The sequence below is a fragment of the Choloepus didactylus genome, chromosome 3, assembly GCF_015220235.1.
Source record: "Choloepus didactylus isolate mChoDid1 chromosome 3, mChoDid1.pri, whole genome shotgun sequence".
NCBI classification, from domain to species: Eukaryota; Metazoa; Chordata; class Mammalia; order Pilosa; family Megalonychidae; genus Choloepus; species Choloepus didactylus.
Genome location: NC_051309.1, coordinates 42,102,863 through 42,128,222, shown reverse-complemented (window position 1 = coordinate 42,128,222; position 25,360 = coordinate 42,102,863). Strand labels below are relative to the sequence as shown.

Sequence of the window (25,360 nt, the reverse complement as noted above, 5' to 3'; positions counted from 1 at the left end):
GGACTGCAGCCACCTCTATTCATTTATGTATTATAATATGGCTGCTTTTGCACTACAACAGCAGGGATGAATAGTTATGACAGAGACTAGAGGACCCATAAAGCCTGAAATATTTACCATCTGGCCCATTTCAGAAAAAGTTTGCTGACCTCTGGTTTAAAACATGAACATAAAGGCCAATTAAACTTTTGTGGAATTACTACATCAGTGAACCCATCCATCCATCTGTCCATCCATCCATCCAAAACACATTTACTGAGTATGTATTAAGTGCCAGGAACTATGCAAGGAACCAAGATGCAAAGATGAAACACACAGGTACTGTCTTTAAGGTCATCATAATGAGGGAAGGTAGAAGAGAAAGATAAACATAAACAGATGACTGTAACAGCATGACAGAGATAATAGAGTACTTACATGAATTTTTGTGCTAAGTGCTTTGCATGAATTCTCTCGCTGGATTACCTTAACAACCTATCTACTAAGTATTATTGTTTCTTCTCTATAGATGGGAAACCTGGGCTTACAGACCTTAAAAGATTAGCCCAAGTCATATAACAGCAGGTAGTAAAATGCTCTAATGCACTGTGTATCCTGCATCCTGGCCCTGAGGCAATACATCAGAAAGGACCTTAACCAAGTCTGCCAGTGGTGGTGGGGGAGTCAGGGAAGGCTTCCTGGAGGAGAGAAGGGCTCTGCTGAATGGGGAAGAATAAGGAGTCACTATACACAGAGTTAGGGGAACGGCTTCCAGGAAGTGGAAGCAATATGTGCCAAAGCAGAGAGTCATGGAAAAAATATAATTCAAGTCGTCAATGGAACACAGGGAGTTGAGAGTGGGGACAGATGAGGCTGGTATTAAATCAAGTGCCTAATATATCATGCTGAGGCCCCGAGGAATTTGGATTTTCCCTAAAGGCAACAAAAAAACCACCAAAAGATTTTCAGCAGGGGAAGAAAGGATCAGATTCACAATTTCAAAGATGTGAGAAGGAAAAACAAAAGTGTGTGGTTCTCAGCAGAGAGGGCAGGTAGGAGGTGACTGCATTATGGTGAGGTTCTGAGCTATGGGGGGGAATACAGTTCAAGAAAAGGATCTGGTGCGTGTGCGTGTGTGCGTGTGCACGTGCAAGTTAGGGAAGATGGTGAGTTCAGTTTAGACAGGGTGAGTTTAAGGAGCTCATGGACTGGTGAGCTGTAAATACAGGTCTAAGTTGAAGGCAAAGATTTGAAGCCAGCCTCATAGAGATAGTAACTGAAGCTGTATTAAGTTAGGAAGAATAGTGTGAGAAGACAGGAGCTCATGGGACTACAAGAACAGCAACATTTAAGAGATGGGAAGAAGAAGAACCACAAAGCAATTCAGAGTGTCTCCAAGAGGTAGGAGAAGAAAAGCAGGAAAAGAAAAACCTTCATTAGGATGAATCAAGATATTGTTCAAACAAGTTTACTAGAATTTCACAATAGCTGAGCTATTTTGGGTACTTTGAAACCTTTTTGTTCTGAAAGGACTCTTGTAATAAAGCACCAATAGCACCCGACAACAGTATTTCCTTTAGAATTTATATACATTTTCATATCTTTTATCTTATCTGAGCCTCACAATAATCCTGTGAAGTAAACAAGGCGAGTACTATTATCTCTATCTATTCTAATGGGATTTGATCTTTAAAAACTTAAAAGCAAATGAAACATTCCAACAGAATTTTTTTAAACCCTACCTTTTTAGCATTAAAGTCTGTGCCAGCATTTGTTTCAGTTCATTAGGCCCCACATCCTTTAAACTGCCAAGGAAGCTGTGGGTGCTAAGGTAGATGTTGTTTATTTTTCCACTCTGTGTCTGGCAGGTCAACTCTCCATTATACAGCAGCAAAGGTTTATGAGAGAAGGGAACTTTGGTTCCACCAGCCAAAATGACCTTGGATCCTATATTATAAAACAGACATCATAATGCTGACAGCTATTACTCTGCACAAACATCAGAAAGGAATGTTTTAATTTCATTGCAGCAGAAATTCATTTATCGACAAATGTACACAAATGTGTTAAAGTACCTTGTATGGTGTCCTTGTGAAAGACATAAGTGTACACCTTATCATCATCGTAAGCAATAAATACACCTTTATCCATTGGCCAGTTTTCCCAAAGAACACCTTTAATGGTTGGTGAAAAATCTGGAATCTCATAAGTAGCGTCGTTAACCTACAAAATAGGATTTAAATGTTTCTCCCAAGTCTGTACTTAAATCGCTATCATTTGCCATGGTAGAAGTCTATCTGCAGCTGTAGCTGGCATAGCTTACTAACCCACAGTCAGCCTAACAACACTCCAACCCCAATAGGAAGGAAAGTTTCTTTACCCGTTCACAGCCTAACTCTGGCTTGAAAAAACTAGTTATATGGCACATCAAAGGTTTTATGTAAAATTTGGTGAATTTGCAAGAAAAACTACCAGCCTAGACACAAAGTGTCAGGTTAAGGGAAAAAAGTTGAAGCTGCTCAAGATGTCAGAAATTTAGGCTATGAACATACATGTGTCTAGAAAATTTTCAGTAATACTGAGTATAAAAATGCTCTTCTGACTTGGGAAGAAAAAGAATTTATAAATGATGTAATTTGAAATTTAAATAAATTCTACTGTGCTTTCTTTCAAGAACTTCTCTATAATGCATTCCAATAAACATTAAATGTACTGGTATAGCAATATAAGCTACTTAAAAGAATCCATATAATTCCTATAAACTCAAGAAGATAGCTAGGCTTAAGCATATGCTGAATGGGGAGCTGAGAAATGCTTGCCACCTCCCTACTCTATTTTACCCTCAAAATAAGAACAAAATATTAAATTCTTGCAAATAATAACTAATACTACAGAGCCGTGTTGTCCAATATGACAGCTGCTAGTCCCACGTAGTTACTGATATGTGCCTTGTCCAAACTGCGACACACCAGATTTCAAAGACTTAGATAGGCAAAAAAGAATGTAAAACATCTCAACAACTTTTTATACTAATTGCATGTTGAAATGATAATATTGGGTTAAATAAAATATATTATCAATGTTCTCAAATTGATTGTAGAGATGAACACAAAACTCTGTGATTATACCGAGAGCCCTTGATTGTATACTTTGGATGGATTGCATGATGTGCGAATAAAACTTGTGCGTATATATATACGCACACACACACTATAATTTCACAGGTTTCTTTTCACATTTTTGTGTGTGTAGCTATCAGAAAATTTTAAATTATGTATGTGGCTCACATTGTATTTCTATTGGACAGTGCTGCAAACCAGGTATTTTATATATATTACCTCATTTAATTCTAACCGCACATCCTACAAGATATACACTATTATTATTATCTCGATTTTACAAGTGAGTAAAGAAGCATGGAAATTTTTATACAAAGTCACACAGCTAATAAGTTGAAGAACCAGGATTTGAATGCATGCAGTCTGGCTCCAGCATCTAGATTTTTAATCACTATGTTATACCAATTCTTGGTTTGTAGAGACGAGCACACAAGTGCCACTGGACTGCTGGCAGAATAAAAAAAGAGTAACCATTTGTTGAGTAATTATTATGTGGCAAGCACTGTACTAAAAGCTTTACATGCATCATCCCTTTCAATTTTCATACAACAACGCTACAAGGTAAATACTAGAACTATCTCCATTTTATAGGTGAGGAAACCGGGAATCCAACCAAACTGAAACTCCGAGGAAGGACTATACATGCCACTTGCTGGCTGTGTGACGTTGGACAAGTTACTTATCCTCTCCATGCCTTAGTTTCTTCACCTATAAAATGGCAATAATGTGAGTATTTATCTCTATAAGGATTAAGAGAGATCACTGATACAAGAGTATTCAGGACAAAAATGCTAGTAATCTTAATAAACCCAGGTCTATCTGTCTTTAAAGTCCATGCATTTAATACTCCACTCTTCTGCCTCCCAAGGGGACTTTCTAGAACATACCCCAAGTCATCCTTTGTGGGCATATTGGGAATGATGGGGTACAGGGTTGTATTCTTAAGGCATACGTAAGAAAAGAAGTCATCTTTCTCAATTCCTATCTACAAAAGGAGTCACTTTCCTTACAAAGTGAGGAAAAATACGTTGGATAAATATTCATATGAAGGGAAACTGCAAGAAAATATAAGAATTTTAAAGAGGAATAGGTTGTCTGGAGTTCAATATTTTCATATATGTACATTACCAGGGCATTGTTTCTCACAAATTATTTGAAGTTGAGTGGAAAATTAAGCTGAAAAGCACACGCTGACAGACTCGGTGCTAAAATCAATGAAAATGCACAGAGCTCTGGTCAAGAGTCCAAGGACCTTCATGCAGCCTTCTCTGTCCTAGACTATGGGGAAGGCCATGGCACCACAAGCCTTCCTTTCCCTTCGCTGCCAAGCTGTTCTTCCACAGAGAAAAAAGATTGGGTAGAACTTAAAAGAGCAATTTATTCTCATGGGCACTACACTGCCCTCTGATATCTTGTCCTAAACACCTAAAATTCTAAGCTACCAATGAGATCTAAATTTGGATAAAAGCAAATACCCATCCCATGTTGGGTTAGAGAGAGTTTGTGCTATCAGTCATTCTTAAGTGTGGATTTAAAAAAAAAAACACAGTTTTTTTTTCTTCTTAACATTCAACTGAGCTGCAGGTTAGACTGGGAAAGGGAGTGGGGATATGCAGGAAGAAGTGAGAGATAATTTTGAAACCTGGGGGTTTAAGGGTGGGCAGAATAGGTAAACAGGAGAGGGCTTTAATTAACATCTGTGAATAGCTACCCTGTGCCTGATAATGTGTTTGGAAAAAATCAACTCACTGAAATCTCAACCCAGTGCCATGGAAGTCACACTAACCTCTTTAACAGAAAGTATCAAGAAAAAGAGAACTGCAAAAGGAGAAAGAGAAGTAGATCAACTGGTTCATGGCTGCTCTTACTCTTTATCTTTTTCCGGCAGTCATACCCCAGTTTTAACTTGAACACCTGTTAAATATCTGATTTATCCCCCACTGTCTTGCATTTCCTGACCAAACAGCTGTTTCTATCTGTGGTGAACTCACATCGTGGGAAATATGGCCACTATAATTAGTACTGTTTCAGAATGGAAATCTGTACAAGACTGGATTTCTATATTCAGTCATTCCCCTCATTTGTTTTGTGACTGGGAGAAAATGTATTGAGTAATAACTAAAGCATTAGGAATACTGCATAAATTATCTGGGCACTTCCATGGAAGTCTGTTATATTTGTCAAAGAAGAGAAGGAAGGGGAGGAAGAAAAGCAGGGAGGAAGGGAGAAAGAAAAGGTTGTCATAGTATTAAGAAAAGTGCAGTAGAGAAGGGAAAGCTGTCTTCAGTGAGTGGATCCTAAGGGGAAGCACAGACACCTGGGGAGCAGTTCTTAGATCTGCATCCAAGTGCGGCTGTAGGCAGCCACTAAAGGGTATGTACAGGGGGCCGCGTGAATTGTGATCAGGCACAAACTAAACTAAATGGATATCAAAAATAAATGAAAAACTCAAGTATAGTTGCTTTAGTTTCCTGGCTGCTAAAATAAATATCATTTAATGGATTGACTTAAACAAGGAATTTATTGGCTTATGGTTTTGAGGCTGAGAGAAGTATAAAATTGAGGTGTTAGCAAGGCGAAACTTTTTCCCTGAAGACTGTGCTGGCTTGCTGCCAGTGATCCTCCTTGGTCCTTGGCTTTTCCATCACATGGCAGTACACATGGCAGCATCTTCTCCTTTCTCTTCTGGGTTCTGCTGTCTTACAGCTTCAGGTTGTTCCCTGTGCCTTTTCCTTCCACGTCAAATTTCCTGTGCTTATAAGGACTTCAACCACATTGGATTAAGGCCCATCCTCATTCAGTTTGGTCACTTCTTAACTAATAACATCTTCAAAGGTTCTATTTACAATCAGGGGCTAGGATCTAACATGCCTTTTGTGGAGGACATGATTCAATCCCAACAGTCTGCCTCTAGACTCCAAAAAGACATGCTCTTTCAACATGCACAACAGTCATTCCATCACAACATCCCAAAAGCTTTACGTCATTTTAGTAGCAATATTAAGTACAAAGTCTCATCAAAATCAGTTATGGATGTGACCCATCCCAGGGCAAAATTCCTGTCTTGTGGACCTGTGAAACTTAGAAAACATGGTATCTGCTTTCAAAACAAAGGTGGGACAGGCATAGGGTAAATACTCCCATCCCTGAAGGGAGAAATTGCAAGGTAAACAGGGGTCATGGGCCCCATACAAGTCCAAAACCCAGCAGGGCATTAGATCTCAAGGTCTGAGAGCCATCTGTGGCTTGATGCTCTGTCCTCCCGGCCTGATGGAACACAGCCCCATGCCTTCCAGGGTCTTACAGAGATCCCTTCCTCTCCAAGCATCAGAATGGCAGCCAGGCTCTACGTGAATGTCAGGACAGAGGCCCCACTGTCTCCAACCAGTGGGGTGGCAGCAGTCTCCCTGAACGATGGGGTGCCAGGCCCATCCCCTTCAAGGTCTGCAGGGGCAGACCTTTCCATACACATGGTTGGGCCCACTCCCTTGGCCCAAGGAGATATCTTTGGTCCAGACCTTGGCTTCTTTGGTTCTGCCCTTGAAGTCATTCCTCCTTCAATTCATCCTTTCTGTCCCTTTCAGGCATTGCTTCCATTCATACAAATTTTGCAAAAACCTGTTGGCTTTGGATGCAGTTCCAGGGGGTCCAAACCATCAGATGATAGAATTTTCCACAGATCCTTTCTGGATATCTGTATTTCCAATCTTGACTTCCACTGAAATGGCTGACTGCATCCATTTTTAGTAACACCTTCTTTACAGAGGGTTGCTAAGTTAAACCCTCACATGGTACCCTGTTTTCTGGGAGTCACTTCTCAAAATCTGAGGAAGGTCCCTGATAGAGCCACTTCTTGCCCAAGTATCAGAGCACACTATGTGGATAGGCTAAGAATTTTCAAAATCATCAACTGCTAGTTCCTTTGTGTTTAAGAGTTTATTTTTCAGCTTATACCTTTTCTCTTGCATTTTACTATAAGCTACAAGGAGAAGCCAGGCTGCACTTTTCACACTTAGCTTGGAAATCTCCTCAGCTAAATATCCAACTTCAATGCTTACAAGTTCCATTTTCCATCTGTCATCAGAACACAATTTTGTCAAGTTCCCTGCCATTTTATAACAAGGATCACTTTTCCTCCAGTTTTCAACAACACATTCATCATTTCCTTCTAAGTCTTCATCAGAAGTAACTTTAGTGTCCATATTGCTACCAACAGTCTCTTCAAAGCAATCTAGGCCCTTTCTATCAAGCACTACATAATTCTTCCAGCCTCTACCCATCATCCAATTCCAGAGCCATTTCTACATTTTTAGGTATTTGTAAGAGCAGCACCCCACTTTCTGGTACCAAAAATTGTTTCACTAGAAAATGGTATAAAAACACAACATCTCCCTTTTCCAAATCTATTTTCAAAAAACCTTAAGGATGTTTAAAATAGGAGTAACTGATTTTAAAAATGAATCTGTTTTTGATCATCTAATACAAAAATACCTTCTCTTTGTGTTCAGGAGCTTTAAGGCAAGAGGAAAATCAACTGAAGCAGGCAGGAAGGACAGTGTGTAATCCCTACCCTCTAAAGTTGATGGCATATTTGGGAAGAAAAGTCACATACATGAAAGTATACTATAATATTATGAAGTAAATGATAAAGTTTAAAGTGGTATAGAATATAACAGCTAGTTTTTCCATTAAAAATATCTCACTGGGAATGACACTAATGATGAGACATTGCAGAACGGAACAAATTTTCTCAACGTAAATAGTACTGAAAATAGATTTATTGTGACTGTTCAATCACAAACATGATAATATAGTACTGAAGTAGTTGGCGATGTTTAAGAGAAAATAATTACATAAAATTATATAAAAATTTACTTGAAAAGCACTTTTCTTCTTATTTGCATTAAAAACACATTTTTACACTTTATTTTTACAGACTTACTGGACAATAGACAAATCCATCACTCTTTTCATCAATGAAAACTAATCTGGTCCCATTTGGGTCAGGGAAAATCTTTTTCACACTGACCGGATGTCGATAATCATTAACGAATTGCCAGTCCTCAATGTAGAAATACTGAATGACACCAGTCTGAAAAAAAAGAAATTCAGTCATGGAGATATAATAGGTTGTCAAGAAAATAATGATTTGCAGTATTTAAGCTAAACATGCCACATAATTTTAAGAGGAAGGAAAAGTCTAAGAATGATATTTAGCAGATGCGAAAGATACAGACCCAGCATGATAAGTAATATGTAATATGCACATGTGGTTTATTCTAGTATTCATAAGGGTATTAAAACATATCAGATTTTTATATTTCTTACATGTAGGAAACCCCCTTATTGTTTGAGTTATTTTCAAATTATGTTATTTCAAATGTCTTTGCCTTTAATTAATAAATAAATTAGAAAGCCAGTTTAAAAATGAAAACAAAAAAAAACCACCATAGAATCATTGATATTTCTACATGTTAACAATGAACACGAACACACCAAAATTAAAAATACAGTAGCATTTTCATTCACTCAAAAAAAAAAAAGAAATACTTAGATGTAAAGTTAATAGAACATGCAGAGGACTTACAAGCCAAAAACTACAAAATGCTGATGCAAGAAATCAAGATCTGAATAAATGGAGAAATATACCTTGTTCATGGATTGGAAGACTCAACATAACAAATATGTCAATTCTACCCAAATTGTACAGGTTTAACACAATTTCTGTCAAAATCCCAACAAGATTTTTTCTAGATACAGACAAGATTATTCTAAACTTTCAATGGAAAAGCAAAGGAATTAGAATAGCTAAAATAATTTTAAAAAAGATGGGAAAACTAATTTACCAATTTCAAGACTTTTTATATAGCTACAATTATCAAAACCATGTGATATTGGTTGAGGAAAAGACACACATCAATGGAACCAAATAGAGGAGCCAGAAATAGATCCACACAAATGTGCTCAACTGATTTTTTTTTTCCTGGTTTTTAAGATGTCTGCACTTTTATTTACTCATTTTTAATTTTATCATGGTGACATATATCATATATATAGCATCATGCTTCCCATTTTAAGTGTATAATTTATATTACATTCACAATGTTGTGCTGCCACACCACCTTCAATTACCAAAACATTTTCATTACCCCAGACAGAAATTGTGTAACTATTAAGCAATAACTCTCCCATTCCCCTGCAGCCCCCACCCCCAGCAACTGAAAACTTTTAGTCTCTATGAATTTGTTTATTCTACGTATTTCATATAAGTGGAATCATTTAACATTTGTCCTTTTGTGTCAGCCTTATTTCACTTTGCATAATGTTTTCAGGATTCATCCATGTTGTGGTGTGTATTAGAACTTCATTCCTTTTTATGTCTGAATAATATTTCACTGTATGTATAGATCACATTTTGTTTACAGATTCATCTATTGATGGGATACTTTCCACGTTTTGGCAATTGCAAATAATGCTGCTATGAACATCTTCTAAGAGTTTTATGGCTTCACTTCTTATATTTAGGTTCTTGATCCATTTTGAGTTAGTTTTTCTTTATACAGTGTGAGGTAAGCCTGTACTTTCATTTTTACTTCTTTAATAGCAAGTTTTATTGACATACAATTCACATACTATATATTTTAACCATTTAAAGTGTATAATTCAATGGCTTTTAGTATATTCAAAGAGTTGTATAACATCACCACAATCAATTTTAAAACATTTTCATCACTCCTAAAAGAAACCCCCTAACTCCCCTCCCCCCCACCCTAGCAACCACTAATCTACTTTACTGTCTCTATAGATTTGCTTATTCTGGACATTTCAGACAAAGTAGATTTCAGAGCAAAGAATATCAGCAGGAATAAAAAAAGGCCATGTCATAATGATAAAGGGGCCAATTTATCAAAAGAACATAATGACCCTTAATGGTTATGCAGCTAATAACAGAGCTTCAATATGCATGAAGCAAAGAGCTGATGGAACTGCAAGGAGAAAGTCGAATCCACAATTATAATGGTATTTTCTACTACCTTTTCCCAAAAATCGATAGAACAAGTAGACATAAAATCAGAAAGGATATAAAAAACTTGAACATCATTGACCAACTTAACCTAACTGACATTTCTAGAACTGCATATATATTCAAGTACAAAAGGATCACTTACCAAGATAGATCATATCCTGGGCCACAAAACAAGCCTCAAGAAATTTAAAAGAATGTGAATCAAACAAAGTATGTATACTGACCACAATAAATTTACATCAGAAGACATAAACAAAGATCTCTGAAAAATCCCAATTGTTTGGAAACTAAACAGCATACTTCTAAATAACCCATTCTTTTTTTTTTTTTTCTTTCATTTTTATTGAGATTGTTCAGATACCATACAATTATCCAAAGATCCAAAGTGTACAATCACTTGCCCCTGGGTACCCTCATATAGCTGTGCATCCATCACACTTAATTTTTGTTCAATTTTTAGAAACTTTTCATTACTCCAGACAAGAAATTAAGTGAAAGATGAAAAAAGAAAAAAAGAAAAGGAAACTCTAAACCTCCCCTATCCCTAACCAACCCCCCTCAATTGTTGACTCCTAGTATTGATATAGTATGTTTGTTACTGTTTATGAAAAAATGTTGAAATACTACTAACTGTAGTATATAGTTTGTAATAGGTATACAGTTCTTCCCTATATGCCCCTCTATTATTAACTTCTAATTGTATTGTCATACATTTGTTCTGGTTCATGAAGTGATTTCTAGTATTTGTACAGTTGATCATGGACATTGCCCACCATAGGATTCAGTTTTATACATTTCCATCTTTTGACCTCCAACTTTCCTTCTGGTGACGTATATGACTCTGAGCTTCCCCTTTCCACCTCATTCACACACCATTTGGCGCTGTTAGTTATTCTCACATCTTGCTACCAACACCCCTGTTCATTTCCAAACATTTAAGTTCATCCTAATTGAACATTCTGCTCATACTAAGCAAGAGCATCTACATTTCTTCCACAAGGCAGGAGGGAGAGTCAAAGAAGGTAGAGAGGCAAAAGAAACAGGAAACAAAAAAAAATGACAGCTAGGAAGCAGCAAAAGGAAAAATAACCTTAAATCAAAGTAGAATAAAGAATCAGACAATACCATCAATGTCAAGTGTCTAATATGCCTCCCCTATCCCCCTCTCTTATCTGCATTCACCTTGGTATATCACCTTTATTACATTAAAGGAAGCAAAATACAATGATTCTATTAGTTACAGTCTCTAGTTTATGCTGATTGCATCCCTCCCCCAATGCCTCCCCATTTTTAACACCTTGGAAGGTTGACATTTGCTTGTTCTCCCTCGTAAAAGAACGTATTTGTACATTTTACCACAATTGTTGAATACTCTAGATTTCACCAAGTTACACAGTCCCAGTCGTTATCTTTCCTCCTTTCTTGTGGTGTCTCACATGCTCCCCATCTTTCTATCTCAACCGTATTCATAGTTACCTTTGTTCAGTGTACTTGCATTGTTGTGCTACCATCTCCCAAAATTGTGTTCCAAACCACGCACTCCTGTCTTCTATCACCCTGTAGTGCTCCCTTTAGTATTTCCTGTAGGGCAGGTGTCTTGTTCACAAAGTCTCTCATTGTCTGTTTGTCAGAAAACATTTTGAGCTCTCCCTCATATTTGAAGGACAGCTTTGCTGGATACAGGATTCTTGGTTGGTGGTTTTTCTCTTTCAGTATCTTAAATATATCACACCACTTCCTTCTTGCCTCCATGGTTTCTACTGAGAGATCCGCACATAGTCTTATTAAGCTTCCTTTGTATGTAATGGATTGCTTTTCTCTTGCTGCTTTCAGGATTCTCTCTGTCTTTGACATTTGATAATCTGATTATTAAGTGTCTTGGCGTAGGCCTATTCATATCTCTTCTGTTTGGAGTATGCTGCACTTCTTGGATCTGTAATTTTATGTCTTTCATAAGAGATGGGAAATTTTCATTAATTATTTCCTCTATTATTGCTTCTGCCCCCTTTCCCTTCTCTTCTCCTTCTGGGACACCAATGATACGTACATTATTGTACTTTGTTTCATCCTTGAGTTCCCGGAGACGTTGCTCATATTTTTTCATTCTTTTCTCCATCTGCTCCTTTGCGTGTAGGCTTTCAGGTGTTTTGTTCTCCAGTTCCTGAGTGTTTTCTTCTGCCTCTTGAGATCTGCTGTTGCATGTTTCCATTGTGTCTTTCATCTCTTGTGTTGTGCCTTTCATTTCCATAGATTCTACTAGTAGGTTTTTTGAACTTTTGATTTCTGCCGTATACATGTCCAGTGATTCCTTTACAGCCTCTATCTCTTTTGCAATATCTTCTCTAAACTTTTTGAATTGATTTAGCATTAGTTGTTTAAATTCCTGTATCTCAGTTGAAGTGTACGTTTGTTCCTTTGACTGGGCCATAACTTTGTTTTTCTTAGTGTAGGTTGTAATTTTCTGTTGTCTAGGCATGGTTTCCTTGGTTATCCAAATCAGGTTTTCCCAGACCAGAATAGGTTCAGGTCCCAGAGGGAAGAAATATTCAGTGTCTGGTTTCCCTGCGGGTGTGTCTTAGAAAATTGCTCCACCCTTTGATGCCTCGGGTCACTGTGCTTTTCTGCCCAGCAGGTGACGCCTGTTAGCCTATAATTCTTGACTGGTGTGAGGAGGTGTGGCCGTGTTCCCCCAGGCTCTGGAGTCTGGTTCTGAATGGAAAGGACCCCACCCCTTTCCTCCTAGAGAAGACAGACCCCCCAGGTGGAGGTCATTAGCATTTCAATGGTCTCGCTCTCTGCTTGTGGTGTCTCCACCCTTCCCAGAGTCACAGCCCTGGAAACTGAAAATGACTGGGGCTTTCTCCACTGAGCCAAAAAAGAAACAGATAGTCCCCTTCAGACCCAGTCCAAAGCAACTCTCCGGCTCTCCCAGGTCAGTCGCCACCCAAAGCCTCTGTCTGTTTTTTGGGGCTGCGTACCTGTAGTGAGCAGTTCACACTCGCTACTTAAAACCCCAGTTGGAGCTCAGCTGAGCTGTATTTGCTTGCTGGGAGAGAGCTTCTCTCTGGCACCACGAGGCTCCGCAGCTCGGGCTATGGGGGAGGGGGTCTCCCGACCTGGTTCCGCAGGTTTTACTTACAGATTTTATGCTGTGTTCTCTGGCATTCCTCCCAATTCAGGTTGGTGTATGATGAATGGATGGTCTCGTTTGTCCCCCCACAGTTATTCTGGATTATTTACTATTTGTTTCTGGTTTTTTGTAGTTGTTCCAGGGGGACTACTTAGCTTCCACTCCTCTCTATGCCGCCATCTTGCCCGAGTCCCCAAATAACCCATTCTTAAAGAAGAAATAAAAGGGAAATTGGAAGGTACTTTGAACCGAATAAAAATGAAAGCACGACATAACCAGAATATGCAAGACGCTGCTAAAGTGGTTCTTAAAAGGAAATTTTCTAGCACTAAAGTACTATGTTAGAAAAGAAAAATGCCCTCAAACCAGATTCCATCCTAAAAAACAAGAAAAAGAAGAAGAAATTAAGGCCAAGGTAAGTCAAATAAAGAAAATAAAAATCAGATCAGAAATCAATGAAATAGAAAACAGAACAGTAAACAAAAATCGATGAAACCAAAAGCTGGTTCTTTGAGAAGATCAACAACAGTGATGCAGACCAATCAAGAAAAAAAGACACAAGACACAAATTACCAATATCAGGAGTGAAACAGGTGACATCATTACAGAGTCTATAGGTATTAAAAGGATAATAAGGACAAGTTATGAATAATTTTTAGGTATGAATTTAACAATTCAGATGAATGGACAAACTTCAAGAAAACAGATAATCTGAATAGTCTGATATCTATTAAAGCAATTGAATTTGTAGTTTAAAATCTTCCCATAAAGAAAATTCTAGGCCCAGATGGCCCTATAGAGGACCAGCTCTACCATGGCACTCTGGCTACCTTGTATGTCTCCACACAGCCATGGAGGCAAGGCTCAGTCATAGTCTGATCCACATCTTACTATAGTCCCAGGAACACAGAAAGACAGGCAGTCTTGTGAGAAGCTGTCATAAGTTTGCTTCTCATCTGCCTCTAACTTATGGGAAACTTCCACAAAGCGGTTTTCTCAACTGATTCTGTGGTTTTGGTGAGGCATGAGACTTTCCAACTCACAACCCTTCACCCCCCTAGTGTATAGCTACAGACTATAAACCGTATGGCTGTAGTTTAGAGTTGGCTCTCACACTGCTTGTGATGTCTACTATCTGGCCCTACCATTTAGTAACATCCTGTGGGGCTAGGGACATAAGGAGCTGAAACCATGCCAATTTTGCTTTTTCTGTCTCTGCAAGTAATTAACTGTGAATATTTATTTGGGTTTGTTGCCTCCTTACCAGACAGATCTAAGTACAGCAAGCCTACCTAGTAGGTACCACTGAGATGCTGCTTAGGAACCACTTGATCATTTGACAGGCTTCACTGGTGAATTCTATCAAACTGTTATGAAAAAAATAATCCTAATTCTCATAAGCTCTTCCAGAAAATTAAAGATGACCAACTCATTCTAAAAGGCCAGCACTACCCAGATATTAAAACCAGACAAAGGCATTATTAGGAAAGAAAACAACAGATTAATATCCCTCATGAACACAGATGTAAAAATTCTAATCAAAATTTTACAAATGAATCAATAATATATAAAAAGGAGAATACCTCATAATCAAGTGGGGGGGTATCCTAGGCTTGTAGGACTGGCTTAACATTTGACAATCAATCAATGTAGTAATTTACCATATTAACAAACTAAAAAAGCAAAACCATGTGATTATTCTAATGGATGGAGAAAGAGTATTTAACAAAATCCAATTAAAAACTCTTCATGAAACCATGAACAAAAGAGAAATTCCTCAACCTGATACTGAGCATGTATGAAAAAATCTATAGCTAACATCATATGTAATGGTCAGGAACAAGACAAGAATATCTACTCTCACCACCCCTATTTAACATTGTATTAGATATTCTAGCAATGGCCATAGGAATGGAAAAGAAGCAAAAGGCATCCAGATTGGAAAGGAAGAAGTTAAAGCTACCTTTATTCACAGATGATATGATCATCTTTATAGAAAATACAATGGTATTTACAAAAAGCTATTAGAACTCATATATGAGTTTAGTTAGGTTGCAGTATACATTACTAATAAATAAGAAATCAATTATGTTTCTATATGCTATCAATGAACAATCAGAAATTGAAATAGAAAAAAGCCATGTATGATAGCATAAAAAATATGAAATAGGTATAAATCTGACAAAATATGTGGAAGACCTATAAACAGAAAACTCCAAAACACTGCTAAAAGAGATTAAAGACAACCTAAATAAATGGAGATATATACTTTGTTCACGTGTGGGAAGACTGAATACTGTTAATACGGCAAAAGATCTGTAAATTCAACATGATTCCAATAAAAATCCCAGCACACTTTTGTGTAAAAATTGACAAGCTGATTTTAAAATCTGAATGGAAATGCAAAGGACCAAAACAACTTCGGAAAAAAAAAAAGTTGAAGGCTAATATTACCTAATTTCAAGACTTACTATAAAACTATAGTAAGTAAAACAGTGTGATAAGATAGATTGATGGAATAGTCATGAAAAAGATACACACATATATGGACAACTGATTTTTTTTTTAATTGAGATTGTTCACAGACCATACAATTATCCAAAGATCCAAAGTGTACAATCAATTGCCCACGGTACCATCATATAGCTGTGCATCCATCACATTTTTTTTTTCAATTTTTAGAACAGTTTCATTATTCCAGAAAAGAAATCAAGACAAAAGAAGGAAACTCAAATCCTCCAATACCCCTAACCACACCCCCTCCACTGCTGACTCATAGTATTGGTATAGTACATTTGTTACCGTTAATGAAAGAATGTTAAAATACTACTAACTGTAGCATATAGTTTGCAATAGGTATATTTTTCCCCCATATGTCGCTCTATTATTAACTTCTAGTTACAGTGTCATACCTTTGTTCTGGTTCATGAAAGAGATTTCCAATATTTGTACAGTTAATCACAGACATTGCCCACCACAAGGTTCACTGTTTTATACATTCCCATCTTTTAAACTCCAACTTTCCCTCTGGTGACATACATGACTCTGAGCTTCCCCTATTCACCACATTCACGCACCATTCAGCACTGTTAGTTATTCGTACAATGTGCTACCATCACCTCTGTCCACTTCCAAACATTTAAGTTCAACCTAGTTGAACATCCTGCTCATAAGTAACCGCTTGCCATTCTTTAGCCTTGTTCTATATACTTGTAACTTATATTTCATGTCTATGAGTTTACATATTATAATTAGTTCATATTAGTGGGACCCTGCAATATATGTCCTTATGTGTCTGACTTATTTCCCTCAATATAGTATCCTCAAGATTTCTTCATCAACCCATTTTTTTTTAAAATTTTTATTTCCCTTTTGGACAACTTTACAACCTTTTTTGTTTTTTTAAGACAGTTTTGTTCACACATCATACATTCCGTCCTAAATAAACAATCGATGGTTCCCTGTATAGTCATGTATTTATGTATTCACCACCACTGCCACTATCTATATAAGGACATCTCTATTTCATCCACAAAGAAGGAAGAGTCAAAGAAGGTAGAGAGACAAAAGAAAAAGAGAGAGAGAGAAAAAAGAAAAATGAAAACAAATGACAGCTAGGAAGCAACAAAAGGAAAGATAGCATTAAACTAAAGTAGAGTAAAGAGTCAGACAACATTACCAATGCCAAGAGTCCCATACTCCTCCTTTATGTCCCCCTCTTATATGCATTTAGCTTTGTGTATATCGCCTTTGTTATATTAAATGAAGCATAAAACAATGTTTCTGTTAATTATAGTCTAGTTTGCATTGATTGAATTGTTCCCCCAATACCTCCTTATTTTTAACACCTTGCAAGTTTGACATTCATTTGTTCTCCCTCATGAAAAAACCTATTTGTACATTTTATCACAATTGTTGAACACTCTGGGTTTCCCTGAGTTATACAGTCCCACTCTTTATCTTTCCTCTTTACTTCTGGTGTCCCACATGCTCCTATCCTTCCTTTCAATCATACAGTCATCTTTGTTCAGTGTACTTACATTGCTGTGCTACCATCACACAAAACTGTGTTCCAAACCTCTCACTCCTGTCTTTTCCTATCTGTCTGTAGTGCTCCCTTTAGTATTTCCTGTAGAGCAGGTATCTTGTTTACAAACTGTCTCATTATCTGTCAGAGAATATTTTAAACTCTCCCTCATTATTTGAATGACAGTTTTGCCAGATATAGGATTTTTGTTGCGGTTTTTCTTTTTCAGTATCTTAAATATATCACCCCACTTCCTTCTTGTCTCCATGATGTCTGCTGAGAAATCCACACATAGTATTATCAAGCTTCCTTTGTATGAGATGGATCGCTTTTCTCTTGCTGCTTTCAGGATTCTCTTTGTGTTTGATGTTTGATAATCTGATTACTAAGTGTCTTGGTGTAGGCCTATTCAGATCTATTCTGTTTGGAGTACACTGCGCTTCCTGGATCTGTAATACTATGTCTTTCATAATGGATGGGAGATTTTCATTGATTATTTCCTCTGCCCCCTTTCCCTTCTCTTCTTCTTCTGGGACACCCATGACACATACATTCATGCATTTCATGTTGTCCTTCAATTCCCTGAGATGTTGCTCATATTTTTCCATTCTTTTCTCTATCTGTTCTTTTGTGTGTAGGCTTTCAGGTGTCTTGTTTTCCAGTTCCTGAGTGTTTTCTTCTGCCTCTTGAGATCTGCTGTTGTATGTCTCCATTGTGTCTTTCATCTCTTGTGTTGTACCTGTCATTTTCACAGATTCTGCCAGTTGGTTTTTTGAATTTTCGATTTCTACCTTATGTATGCCCAGTGTTTTCATTAAATGGTTCATCTCTTTTACCACATCTTCCCTAAACTTTTTGAACTGATTTAGCATTAGTTGTTTCAATTCCTGTATCTCAGTTGAAGTATAGTTTTGTTCCTTTCACTGGGCCATAACCTTGTTTTTCTTAGTGTAGCTTGTAGTTTTCTGTTGTCTAGGCATCTGGTTTCCTTGGTTACCCCAATCAGGTTTTCTCAGACCAGAATGGGCTCAGGTCCCAGAAGTGAGCAATATTCAGTACCAGGTTTCCCTGAGGGTGTTTCTTAGAAAACTGACACACCCAGTGAGGCCTCAAGCCACTGTGCTTTCCCTGACCTGCCCAGCAGGTGGTGCCTGTCAGTCTGTAGCTCCTGACTGGTATAAGGAAGTGTGGTCCCCTTAGTCCTTAGTTTCTGTTTTGGCTATTTCCCCCCAGGGGTCTGGTGCTGAATGGAAGGCGGGTAGTAGAGCTGGGCACCATCTCCTTCCTTTTAGGGAAGATACACCCCCTAGGGAGTTTTCATTTGCATTTAAATAGGTTCTTTATCTCTCTGACTCTGCTATCTTCACCCTTATCTGGGTCAGAGCACTGCGAACTGAAAATGGCTGAGGCTTTCTCCACTGAGCCACTCAGCTTGAGAGAGAAAAAGGGACAGAAAGCCCCTTTTCAGGGCCAGTCAAAGGCCCCCAGTTTCACCTGTCGGCCAGTTTGATCTGTCTCTCCTGGGACAGAAAGTCCCTGGCTCTTCAAGGTCAGTCATCACTAAAAGACTCTGTCCGCTTTTAGGGGATTTGTAGCATGCATTGAGCAGTCCACGTTTGCCAATTAAAACCTCAGCTGGAGCTGGGCTAGGAATATTCACTTGTTCAGAGAGTGCTGCTCTCTATCACAGCGAGGCTTTGCAGTTTGGGCTGCTGTGGGGGGGAGGGGGTTCCCGGCTCAGGTGTGCAGTTTCTACTCACAGATTCCACACTGCTATCTCAGGCATTCCTCCCAATCCAGATCTGTGTACAATGTGTGGACAGTCATGGTTGTCCCCCAGCAGTTATTCCCAATCATTTACCAGTTACTGCTGGTTGTTTATTAGTTGCTCCAGGGGACTAACTAACTTTCCACTACTCTCTATGCTGCCATGTTGAGAGCCTGGACAACTGATTTTTGACAAAAGTACAAAGGCAAATGGCACTGGAATAGTTGAATATCCATATTTTAAAAATGAACTTTGATTCATACCCCAGTATAAGTAAAATTCAACCCAAAGTGGATCATGGGCCATAAATTGATAAATTGTACTTCACCAACCATGGTGTTGTGTGTATTAATAGTTCATGTGCTTATTTACCATCTATAAACTTTTGGTGAAGTGTCTGTTAAAATTTTTAGATCATATTTTAATTGGGTTGTTTGTTTTCTTATTACTGAATTTTGAGAGTTCTTTATATATTCTGAATTCAAATCCTTTATCAGAAATATGCTTTGTAAGTATTTTCTCCCAGTATGTGCTTGTCTTTTCATTCTCTTAACAGTGTCTTTAGAAGAGTTTTAAATTTTGATGTTCAATTTATCAATTTATTCTTTTATGAATTGTGTTTTGGCATTATATCTAAGAAATCTTTGCCTAACCCAAGATCACAAAGAATTTCTATGTTTTCTTCTAGAGTTTTTATAATTTTATGTTTCAAAACTCTTCTAAAGCACATGAAAAAATGTTCAGTCAGTCCTTTAGGGAAAAGCAAATTAAAACCACAATGAGATATTACTATATACCTATTAGGATGGCTAAAATTAAAGACTGACCATATCAAGTGTCAGTGAGGATATAGAGAAAATGGAACTCTCATAAACTGCTGATGAGAATATAAAATACTACAACCATTTTGGCAAACAGTTTGTTGCCTTCTTAAAAAGTTAAGCATACACACATCATGTGATGTAGCCATTCCACTCCTGGGTATTCATCCAAGAGGAAAGAAAGCATATGCCCACACAAAGACTTGAGCATTAACGTTTATTGCAGCTTTGTTTATAAATACCCTGAAACTGGAAACAACCCAAACGTGTATCAATAAGTTCATGGATAAACAAATTGTGGTACACCCATACCATGGAATACTACTCAGCACTAAAAAGGAATGAACTATTAATACACAAACACTACGGCTGAACTGCAAAATAATTTTGCTGAAGTGAAAGAAGCCAGGCAAAAGAATATACTGTATGATTACATTTATATAAAACTCGAGAAAATACCACCTCATTTATAGTGCCATAAAGGGTAAGAGACGAATCATAAAAGAGCATGAGAAAACTTTTGGTAGTGAAGGATATGTTCACCATCTTGATTGAGGTGATGGTGTTTCATGGATGTATACATATGTCAAAATTTATCAAATTGTATACTTTAAATAGCCCCACTTATTGTATATCAATTACATTTCAATAAAGTTGTTAAAAAAAACATGGTATTTTCAGAACCACTCAAGAATGAGATGGAAATAAATGCTGCTTTACTGGTAGATCACTACACTTTGAATTCTTATTTCAGCATGCTATGTGGTATAGCAGACAGAATGGATTTTGCATCAGGAAATCTTGTTCAAATTTCACCTCTGCAACAAATTCAGTAACCTCTCAAACTTCATTATCCTCATCTCTAGTGGGCAGTGGTACCTTCCCTGCTTATTTATAGATCAAATGGCATGACGTTAGATTTGGACTTTATCATACAAATAAATTGTGTGTACTACTATTTAGCATATCACTTTCCAATTTACCTGATATAAGAGACTTCCTTACTGATGTATATTATTGCATAGATTGATTATTTTAAGTCAAACTTGAATTTAAAAAAGTCTCTTCTATGGCACTTATATGGCAATAAATGTGCTTTTAAACACATGCTCATTTAAAAAATAATGTGGGAGGCGGGGCAAGATGGCAGACTGGTGAGCTGTATGTTTTAGTTACTCCTCCAGGAAAGCAGGTAGAAAGCCAGGAACTGCGTGGACTGGACACCACAGAGCAATCTGTCTTTGGGCATACTTCATACAACACTCATGAAAATGTCGAACTGCTGAGATCAGCGAAATCTAAGCCCAATACAGAAAGCTTCAAAGAATTTCAATTTGGGCACGTCAAGTCAAGAGCAGAACTAAGAGAGCTCTGAGACAAAAGGCAATAATCCAGTGGCTGAGAAAATTCACTAAACAACACAACTTCCCAAGAAAAGGGGGGTGTCCGCTCACAGCCACCATCCTGGTGGACAGGAAACACTCCTGCCCATCGCCAGCCCCATAGTCCAGAGCTGCCCCAGACAACCCAGTGTGACGGAAGTGCTTCAAATAACAGGCACACACCACAAAACTGGGCGTGGACATTAGCCTTCCCTGCAACCGCAGCTGATTGTCCCAGAGTTGGGAAGGTGGAGCAGTGTGAATTAACAAAGCCCATTCAGCCATCATTTGAGCAGACTGGGAGCCTCCCTACACAGCCCAGCAGCCCAGAACTGCCCTGGGGGGACGGTACTCACCTGTGACATAGCACAGTCATCCCTCAACAGAGGACCCGGGGTGCACGGCCTGGAAGAGGGGCCCACTTGCAAGTCTCAGAAGCCATACGCCAATACCAAGGACTTGTGGGTCAGTGGCAGAGACAAACTGTGGCAGGACTGAACTGAAGGATTAGACTATTGCAGCAGCTTTAAAACTCTAGGATCACCAGGGAGATTTGATTGTTAGGGCAACCCCCCCTCCCCGACTGCCCAGAAACACGCCCCACATACAGGGCAGGCAACACCAACTACACACGCAAGCTTGGTACACCAATTGGGCCCCACAAGACTCACTCCCCCACTCACCAAAAAGGCTAAGCAGGGGAGAACTGGCTTGTGGAGAACAGGTGGCTCGTGGACGCCACCTGCTAGTTAGTTAGAGAAAGTGTACTCCACGAAGCTGTAGATGTGATAAATTAGAGATAAGGACTTCAATAGGTCTACAAACCCTAAAAGAACCCTATCAAGTTCAGCAAATGCCACGAGGCCAAAAACAACAGAAAATTACAAAGCATATGAAAAAACCAGACGATATGGATAACCCAAGCCCAAGCACCCAAATCAAAAGACCAGAAGAGACACAGCACCTAGAGCAGCTACTCAAAGAACTAAAGATGAACAATGAGACCATAGTACGGGATATAAAGGAAATGAAGAAGACTCTAGAAGAGCATAAAGAAGACATTGCAAGACTAAATAAAAAAATGGATGATCTTATGGAAATTAAAGAAACTGTTGACCAAATTAAAAAGATTCTGGACACTCATAGTACAAGACTAGAGGAAGTTGAACAACGAATCAGTGACCTGGAAGATGACAGAATGGAAAATGAAAGCATAAAAGAAAGAATGGGGAAAAAAATTGAAAAAATCGAAATGGACCTCAGGGATATGATAGATAATATGAAACGTCCAAATATAAGACTCATTGGTGTCCCAGAAGGGGAAGAAAAGGGTAAACGTCTAGGAAGAGTATTCAAAGAAATTGTTGGGGAAAACTTCCCAAATCTTCTAAACAACATAAATACACAAATCATAAATGCTCAGCGAACTCCAAATAGAATAAATCCAAATAAACCCACTCCGAGACATATACTGATCACACTGTCAAACACAGAAGAGAAGGAGCAAGTTCTGAAAGCAGCAAGAGAAAAGCAATTCACCACATACAAAGGAAACAGCATAAGACTAAGTAGTGACTACTCAGCAGCCACCATGGAGGCGAGAAGGCAGTGGCACGATATATTTAAAATTCTGAGTGAGAAAAATTTCCAGCCAAGAATACTTTATCCAGCAAAGCTCTCCTTCAAATTTGAGGGAGAGCTTAAATTTTTCACAGACAAACAAATGCTGAGAGAATTTGCTAACAAGAGACCTGCCCTACTGGAGATACTAAAGGGAGCCCTACAGACAGAGAAACAAAGACAGGACAGAGAGACTTGGAGAAAGGTTCAGTACTAAAGAGATTCGGTTAGGGTACAATAAAGGATATTAATAGAGAGAGGGAAAAATATGGCAAACATAAACCAAAGGATAAGATGGCCGATTCAAGAAATGCCTTCACGGTTATAACGTTGAATGTAAATGGATTAAACTCCCCAATTAAAAGATATAGATTCGCAGAATGGATCAAAAAAAATGAACCATCAATATGTTGCATACAAGAGACTCATCTTAGACACAGGGACACAAAGAAACTGAAAGTGAAAGGATGGAAAAAATATTTCATGCAAGCTACAGCCAAAAGAAAGCAGGTGTAGCAATATTAATCTCAGATAAAATAGACTTCAAATGCAGGGATGTTTTGAGAGACAAAGAAGGCCACTACGTACTAATAAAAGGGGCAATTCAGCAAGAAGAAATAACAATCGTAAATGTCTATGCACCCAATCAAGGTGCCACAAAATACATGAGAGAAACACTGGCAAAACTAAAGGAAGCAATTGATGTTTCCACAATAATTGTGGGAGACTTCAACACATAACTCTCTCCTATAGATAGATCAACCAGACAGAAGACCAATAAGGAAATTGAAAACCTAAACAATCTGATAAATGAATTAGATTTAACAGACATATACAGGACATTACATCCCAAATCACCAGGATACACATACTTTTCTAGTGCTCACGGAACTTTCTCCAGAATAGATCATATGCTGGGACATAAAACAAGCCTCAATAAATTTAAAAAGATTGAAATTATTCAAAGCACATTCTCTGACCACAATGGAATACAATTAGAAGTCAATAACCATCAGAGACTTAGAAAATTCACAAATACCTGGAGGTTAAACAACACACTCCTAAACAATCAGTGGGTTAAAGAAGAAATAGCAAGAGAAATTGCTAAATATATAGAGACGAATGAAAATGAGAACACAACATACCAAAACCTATGGGATGCAGCAAAAGCAGTGCTAAGGGGGAAATTTACAGCATTAAACGCATGTATTAAAAAGGAAGAAAGAGCCAAAATCAAAGAACTAATGGATCAACTGAAGAAGCTAGAAAATGAACAGCAAACCAATCCTAAACCAAGTACAAGAAAAGAAATAACAAGGATTAAAGCAGAAATAAATGACATAGAGAACAAAAAAACAATAGAGAGGATAAATATCACCAAAAGCTGGTTCTTTGAGAAGATCAACAAGATTGACAAACCCCTAGCTAGACTGACAAAATCAAAAAGAGAGAAGACCCATATAAACAAAATAATGAATGAAAAGAGTGACATAACTGCAGATCCTGAAGAAATTAAAAAAATTATAAGAGGATATTATGAACAACTGTATGGCAACAAACTGGACAATCTAGAAGAAATGGACAATTTCCTGGAAACATATGAACAACCTAGACTGACCAGAGAAGAAATAGAAGACCTCAACCAACCCATCACAAGCAAAGAGATCCAATCAGTCATCAAAAATCTTCCCACAAATAAATGCCCAGAGCCAGATGGCTTCACAGGGGAATTCTACCAAACTTTCCAGAAAGAACTGACACCAATCTTACTCAAACTCTTTCAAAACATTGAAGAAAATGGAACACTACCTAACTCATTTTATGAAGTTAACATCAATCTAATACCAAAACCAGGCAAGGATGCTACAAAAAGGGAAAACTACCGGCCAATCTCCCTAATGAATATAGATGCAAAAATCCTCAACAAAATACTTGCAAGTCGAATCCAAAGACACATTAAAAAAATCATACACCATGACCAAGTGGGGTTCATTCCAGGCATGCAAGGATGGTTCAACATAAGAAAAACAATCAATGTACTACAACACATTAACAAGTCAAAAGGGAAAAATCAATTGATCATCTCAATAGATGCTGAAAAAGCATTTGACAAAATCCAACATCCGTTTTTGATAAAAACACTTCAAAAGGTAGGAATTGAAGGAAACTTCCTCAACATGATAAAGAGCATATATGAAAAACCCACAGCCAGCATAGTACTCAATGGTGAGAGACTGAAAGCCTTCCCTCTAAGATCAGGAACAAGACAAGGATGCCCGCTGTCACCACTGTTATTCAACATTGTGGTGGAAGTGCTAGCCAGGGCAATCCGGCAAGACAAAGAAATAAAAGGCATCCAAATTGGAAAAGAAGAAGTAAAACTGTCATTGTTTGCAGATGATATGATCTTATATCTAGAACACCCTGAGAAATCAACGATACAGCTCCTAGAGCTAATAAACAAATTTAGCAAAGTAGCGGGATACA

The 25,360-nt window shown here is 37.9% G+C and overlaps 1 protein-coding gene across 4 annotated transcripts in view; it reads right to left on the bottom strand.

Moving 5' to 3' along the window:
- WDR19 (WD repeat domain 19) overlaps positions 1-25,360 on the bottom strand; it is a 180,395-nt gene that overhangs the window by 80,380 nt on the left and 74,655 nt on the right. For all 4 annotated transcript variants that reach the window (XM_037829604.1, XM_037829602.1, XM_037829601.1 and 1 more), the window contains exons 15-17: positions 8,041-8,190; positions 2,055-2,202; positions 1,722-1,926 (exon numbers count right to left, since the gene is read on the bottom strand). In XM_037829604.1, coding sequence (XP_037685532.1) covers positions 1,722-1,926; positions 2,055-2,202; positions 8,041-8,190 — 503 coding nt within the window. The remainder of the gene's footprint in view (positions 1-1,721; positions 1,927-2,054; positions 2,203-8,040; positions 8,191-25,360) is intronic.